At 31.4% G+C, this 7,258-nt stretch overlaps 3 protein-coding genes across 6 annotated transcripts in view; 1 reads left to right on the top strand and 2 right to left on the bottom strand.

Moving 5' to 3' along the window:
* Window positions 1–1,639, bottom strand: part of LOC117181272 (ATP-dependent DNA helicase PIF1-like) — a 3,117-nt gene extending 1,478 nt beyond the window's left edge. Inside the window, exons 1-2 of the mRNA XM_033373834.1 lie at window positions 1,576–1,639; window positions 549–1,473 (exon numbers count right to left, since the gene is read on the bottom strand). Coding sequence (XP_033229725.1) covers window positions 549–1,473; window positions 1,576–1,639 — 989 coding nt within the window. The remainder of the gene's footprint in view (window positions 1–548; window positions 1,474–1,575) is intronic.
* Window positions 1–7,258, top strand: part of LOC117181395 (supervillin-like) — a 206,552-nt gene that overhangs the window by 22,265 nt on the left and 177,029 nt on the right. The window lies entirely within an intron of this gene.
* On the bottom strand, window positions 1,636–2,112 carry LOC117181273. The gene has a single exon (XM_033373835.1). The coding sequence runs from the start codon at window positions 2,110–2,112 to the stop codon at window positions 1,636–1,638; it is 477 nt and encodes a 158-aa protein (XP_033229726.1).

Below are 7,258 nucleotides of genomic sequence, written 5' to 3' on the forward strand. Positions count from 1 at the left end.
ATGTCAAAGTGATTGGAGCAATGTTAATGAAAAATAACAGTGAATATTAATTCATTTTAATCAAAAATGTTCTACTACGGTTTAAAATTAATTATTTACTATAATATTTCTTGTTAATATTTATTGAAATTCAAATTTCTTCTGAATTGGTGTCGCTACCCAATAGCCTCTACGATCCGACAAGTATAACCTGTCATTGGAACGTAATCGGATTATCTCTGTCTATCTTGAGTTTCTAGTTCTAGTTCAGTTTTAAATACAGTTCTCCTGTTTAGGAATTTTCTTTTTAACGACAATCATTTTTATTTTTTATTTAGCGTGTATACAAACATATAATATATATTTTCGGAGGTTTTTTTATGCAAATTTTGGAAGAAATATATAGTTTTGTTAATAATACAAAATGAAATTCAATCACAAATTCACAGAAAATTCTTTTTTGTAATTCTGACAGAATGTCACTTCTTTCAAGTATGTTAAGGACTTATGAGGAAATCCCAAATATTTCATGAAAATTTCATGAGCGAACCCTTGAAAATGCGACACACAATTGTCCATGGTTGAAAACATGTTTTCTCAAATCGATACCAATCACATCAAAAGTCTGACCTTGAGACTTATTTATGGGCATAACGAATGCCAATTTTATTGGACATTGTCCTCTTCTGAATGAGAAAGGGTCAATGTTTTCGCAGTGCAAAGTTACTCTACTCAAATAAGTAATTTCTCCAGTTTTGCTTCCTGTCAAAATTTGGCATCTCAATGCATTGTCCTTCATGTCAAGAATGAGCAATTTCGTTCCATTGCAAAGACTTTCACTTATACTCATGTTTCTTATAAGCATCACGGCTCTGTATTTCCTGAGTCGCAATTCATGAGGTGGCAAACTTGGAGGATTCAGCGAATTTAAGTACTCTGGTAATACAGCTTCGTGATGTATATCACTCTCATCATTAGTTATTTCTGTGCTGTCTATGCTGGTGTAAATTTTTTTTGTCTCTGCATCGAGAAGGTCAACAACTTTTCTGTTGATATCAACATCTATATTCCTTGCTGAAAGTATGGTGTAATTTGCTGCTGCACTAAACTTTTTGTCCTCGATCAAAGTTTTGTACGTATCTTTCATAATATCAGAATCAACTGGAGCAATACATTTTTCAGGGATTTGAATAGTTTCAGATGAATCATTCAAAGTTCCATCACACATTTGGAGGAGAAATTGAGAAAATTCTTTCTCTTTAGGTAGAGCTCGCATGTTTTCGATCAAATGATGAACAATGAAGTTTTTCCACAAAGCGCTGAAGCTAATTGATGATTTAACAATTTCGCACTGAGTTGCATTTTCTTTCACTGGCAACAGTTGTCTGAAATCTCCTCCGAAAACCACAATTTTACCACCGAATTGCAAATGATTTTTCATAAGATCGCGAAGAGTTCGATCCATGACTTCAAGTACTCGTGGAGACATCGGTGCTTCATTCCAAATAAAAAAGTCTGTATTTGTCATTCTTTTTCCTTCTCTTGAATTCGGTTTTATATTCGAAGATGAATCAGAAAACAGAGGTACTGGCAAACCTAGAGTTTTATTAACCGTTTTTCCTTCAGGAAGCAAAGTTGCAGCAATACCAGTGAAAGTCATCGTGCTGACATTTTTGTCTCTGTACGTCTAAAACAGTTGTCTCTGTCGTCTAAAACAGTTTCTGGTTGAAATGTTTTATGGAAATGTTTAGAATATTTTCCATTTACCGTACTCAAATCGCCACACGGCCCACGAATCATATTTTTCATTACGATTTCGTGCAAAGTTTTATTCTCACAAGGGTCAGGAATTTCAGCGGACAGAAAGTTATCTACTTTGATCATCGCGTCAACAAACTTGCAATTTTGCTTGAGAGTTACCAACAAATGCATGTGTGGCAGACCACGTTTCTGAAATTCAATCAAATGCACTTGGGCCTGGACTTCACCAAACAACTGCTGTCTCGTGATTGATTCAAACAAATATTTTTTCTTGATATCGAAAACTCTTGCGCAAATATCAGGTCGATCGGAAGCTTGTTGACCAAATAATAGATTTTCCTGAATCTCTCTCCAATTAGGATTGCAGGTCATTGTTATGAAAAGATCCGGTTTTTCAAATTTTCTAACAATCACCATATAATCTTGATGATGTATCATATTGCGAAGTGATCCCACAAATGTGAAGGTAGAATAACGACTCGTCCTATTTGTCCATTACAGTCATTAGCTGCTTGATGCCTTGATAAGAATCAGCTCTCAATTCTTTTTAATGAGTTTTGATAAAGAATATTCTATCTTTTTCAATCTTAACATAAGAATCAACAACCCATTGTTGAAATAATCGTCCGCTCAAAAGAATAGGATTTACATCTTCACGTACTGCCGTGCGATGCTGTACGTACATATCTCTGGTAAGATTCTTATTACTGCCTTTGAGTTTGAGACACGGATGGCATCCTTGAGTTCCATGTGGATAGCATAGGTTTCTGGTATTTCTCCATCAGCAGTCGTAGAAAAAACCATCGCCACTTCGTTTGATGTCTGAGGATTATATCTGCCTCTATCGATACCTCCTTTCGAAAAAAATTTCAATTGAAAATCAGATATATTTAAATCACTGCTGTTTGTTGCATCTTGTTGAAGATTTTGAATTTCGTCATGCATCATAACATAGGATTGTCCAAAAATGTTGTCGCGAATTTCGTTTCCGAGAGAATAAAGAATATCAGAATCTAGATTTAAGTTCAGGCTTATTCGACTTTCAGTTGCTTCCTTCCCATCTAAGATAAAGAGTTGTCCATAGTTATAAATTTCACCAGCAGAAGGACACAAAGCGGTATTTATTTGGTAATAAATTTCATCTTGTATTTTAGACAGTAAGGACCGTTCTGTTGGGTGCTCAAGTTACATAAATTCGGATTGAAGGAGGCAAAAGAAAAGGCGTTATTGTAACCTCTGATTCGTTCTTTGAAATGGCTCAATTTCGGATGCTCACCAAGATATAATTTTGTGAGTAAATTTGGAAGTCGAGGTAATGAATCTAAAGCAACCTTACCACAATCGCGGCAATCTCTGAACGTATTGCCCTTATTTGCTACTGTTTCAGCAACACAATGACGCGCATTACAATAAACGTAAAAAATTTTCATAGGTCCAATGTAATGGTCTTTTAAGTTTGATGATCCTACAAAGGAAGATATATTGTCGAAACCCTTATTACGAGCCATACTTACGATCCATTTTCGAGATTTGAATGAGAAGTAAAAGCTATAGCCTGTGAATTTTGACCATTTGAAGCACTCGGTGTTGTCTCAGGTTTATTAAGACTCAATTGAGAGTTTTGTTTTTTTTCGATGTCGTCTTTGCGAGTCTTGTTTTCTCCTCTTTTTTCCACCAAAAATTCTGCCTCTTCTTCTTGCGTGCGAAATGTTTTTCTGCGACGATGTAAGATATGTTTTGAAAAATCAAGGAAATGAAACAAAAAAACTGAATACTTGAAACAAATTTTTCCCCGCGCCTTAAAATTGAATACTAAAAATATCGTTTATCACATGGTAATCAGGTTTCAATACGCTTAGTCAAGTGATAATTAATTTTATTACTCCTTATCTATGTTTTTACTCAAACCTTTTAAATGAAATCAAAGTATTCGGAGTTACAAATTTATTTCTTATTTCAGATAAAATATAATGAAATTTTTGACATGCATACAATTTTTATGTGTAAAAATACTTGAAAATATATGGTAAATTCAAGGCTTTAATATGTATTAAAGGATAATTGAATCCAATTATTACAAAACAAATTTTGTCCGATTAATTTTAAAATGTTGAGCTTTTTTTAAATTACAATTTTCTTCAGTCTTTAACAATGAGATTTTAAAGTTATATACTTATCGAGTTTAAAATGAAATGATTGTAACGGAAATTCTCTAGTTTAAAATTTTCTCAGTTTTCTCAGTTTCACTTTTAGCGTTCTCTGTTTCAGTTTTAAAAGAAGTTCTTAGTTTTCAGTGTTTCGCATATAATGTTCTGAAATTTCAGTTTCTCAGCTTTATCAATGATCAATTTTTGTTTTCAATTTTTTTCTTACGTTTTCACAGTGTAGTTTTTTAAGTATATCAGGTAAAAGTTTTTTTCAAGAAGCTTATATTGGTTTTCAATGCAGACATTTTTTTCAGTATATAAATTTATCAATAAAATGCGCAATTTGATTTGTCAGGAAATTGATTGATTTCAATACTTCAGGTAATCATTACAAATGAGCAAGCCATACACAGGAGGAGTCCAAATTTTGGCCCTGAAAAAAGTTACATTTAAGTAAACTCAATAAAGTATTTCATGCCGACGCAAATTGCGAAAAGCTGGGTTTTTTTCAGGTCACCTGATTTAAAATTATCAGATCATTTGACACGTTGCGATGACGCTATTGACTGATATGGTTACGTGGCCACAGAAAAACGGTCAATAAGGTGGTTCGCCAACTTCTTTAATGGTTCATAGAATTTTTTTATAATTTATCGAAAGGTTGGTGCAGGTTGGAAGAATATAAGATAATTATTTCAGTTGTATTGACTGTAGAATTTTACAGTTATTATTCTTCAAAGTGGTGAAGTGCAATAGAGAATTACTTACGAATAACAAAAAAAAGATAAAAAGTCAAGAAATAAACCTTCATCTTTTCCCCCTGTCACTCTTTTGTAATTATCTATTGCACCATGCAAATTTTATGATAATTCTTTAGTCGAAAAATCCGAAATATAAACCTATATTTTTTTCTTACTTGAACATCTTCCAACCTAAACACACATTTTGACAAAGCATAAACCAAAAATCTATTTGAAATGGAAAAAGTTTACCAGCCGAAAAGAGATAAGCAGTAGCTTTAACACTGTCGCTTTCTTGTGACAGAGTGATAAAATGAAGTTGGTGAATATTGACCAACGTTAAAGTCATAAATGTCTCCAAAAAAAACTCAAAAGCAAATTCCGCACTAAGATTCCCGTACTATTATTTTTATATTCTTGAATTGCATTTATTGCAATAAATATTACATATTATCAAATTCTAGAATATTTAGGATTCTAAAGCCCTTTTAAACACTTTAGCAGAACATTACCAGTGATGGTTTTTCCACAGTGGAATCAAGATGAAAAGGCGTGGATTCAATAAAACGCTGAGTTTCTGACAGTGATTGCAGCTATTTGGTTCGAAGATATAAACACCCCACCCGGGATTCCTTTCACCGATTTTGGTTTCTAAAAATCATGAAAAAATTTAAAGAATGATGAAACTCACTTTTATTTCAAATTCTTAGAGCATTTTCAGACCAGTCGAAATGGTATGTTTGAAATTTTGGCAGGTTATGGAAAAAAAATTTTCTTGAATAGTTGAAAAATTAATGTTTTTAGCAGTTTTGAGTATAAAAAATGATATTTTATACATGAAACATTGATCTAGACGATTATATTGTTAAAAATTGTATTTTTTATAAGATGTTTATCGAAAACTGTTATTTATATTAATGAAATGAATAAGTTTTTATACCTAATTTTAAAATATAATTGTACATACTTTTAATATATAATTTTTACGTATAAATTTATGTGTATGAGATAAAATAAGAAATGGATTCATTTTATGAATATGCGAGATAAAAAATATGCGATACATAAATCTTATAATCAAAATAAAAAGTTTCCCGCCAAAATTTTAAGCATACCAAACATACAATTTCGTGTGGCCTGAAAGTTAGAGTTCTGAGACGGTTATATTACTTTGAGAACGGTAAGGAGAATAAGAATATTACCGAGAATAGAATCGAGAAATAAATTCTCTGAGAATTTATGAAAATCTCAGAATTTATTTTAATCAATAGAAAATTGCATTTTTGTCGTTAATTTTTCGGTTGAAAATTCAACTGCGTTTTCGAAAGTTTGTCTTTTTTATTTTAAATTTTACCTGCTTTAGCATAAATTAAATATTTTTTTGATAAAAATGCAAATGTTTGTTTAGAAATTAAGCTATTATACTATTTTCTTGAAAACTTAACTATTGAGTCGAAAATTGACTTTTTGTTTAAAATTTATATTTTGGTGTTGAAAAATGAACTGAAATATTTTCTGGATGAAAGTTCCACTTAAAAAAAAAACATTTGTTTTTTATTGCAAATTCATCTGTTTTAGTACAAAACGGAAATTTTTTGGATAAAAGTGCAACTATTTGGCAGAGAATTTAACTATTTTGTTAAAAATTCATCCTTTTTGGTTGAAAAAATCCGTCTTTTTGGATTGAGAATTCAATTTTTTCCTAGGAACTTATTTTTTTGTTACAAAAATTCCATTTGTTGATGTTACTGAAGTGACTCGAATCTTTTTTGGATGAAAATTCAACTTTGTAATAAAAAATTCTTCTGCTTTAAGATAAATTTCATATTTTTTTATAAAAATGCAACTATTTCAGGGATGCCACTCCATCCCCTTTTTTCCCTATTCCCCTTTTTCCCCCTTTTCCCCTTTTTCCCCTTAAATTTGAAAAATCCCCTTAAATCCCTAAAATCGAGAATTTTGACCCAATTTTCCCCTTTTTTCCCTTTTTTACAAAGTATAGATTTATTTTTTTTAAGAATTATCACATAGTTCACATTCAAAAACACGCGCCACAATTAGTATGCGCGGGCGCATTCAATTCTCATGCCTCTTATTGAATGCGTGAACGTTTTAAAACTGTGATTGGTTATTTTAGTAAGGAGTAATTATGTTTGGTTGACAACGTGTGTCTGGAAATATTGCGGAAAATATGTCTTTATAAGAAAAAAGAAGAAGACTCGTGAAAAATATTAGAGGTTAAATCACAATGTAGGAACGAGTAGTAGACACGTGTTTTAGTTTTTAAGGTAAGTGACAATAGATAAATATTTAAAGGCATGGTCTACCTGTAAATTTTTACTTAGATTTTTTTCTTTTTCATAATTTCTTGCTTACAAGACTTAAACATTTGTATTTTCCATGTAAAGTAGATTCTTGAACTGGAAGAAACATTGAGGTTATGTCAATACATTTTCAGAATCTTCACTTGTATTTGTCGTATTTCCAAGATTGATTTTATTGTTTTTTCTTCATATAACATATATTTCTTCTATAACCTTTAATTCCTGCAATTTAATTCTAATTTAATTCTACTGCATGTAATGTTCTGAAAAAATGTTTTTTAATATTCCACCTAATAGCTTTGCGACT

This window comes from Belonocnema kinseyi, chromosome 10 (assembly GCF_010883055.1).
Source record: "Belonocnema kinseyi isolate 2016_QV_RU_SX_M_011 chromosome 10, B_treatae_v1, whole genome shotgun sequence".
Taxonomy (NCBI): Eukaryota; Metazoa; Arthropoda; class Insecta; order Hymenoptera; family Cynipidae; genus Belonocnema; species Belonocnema kinseyi.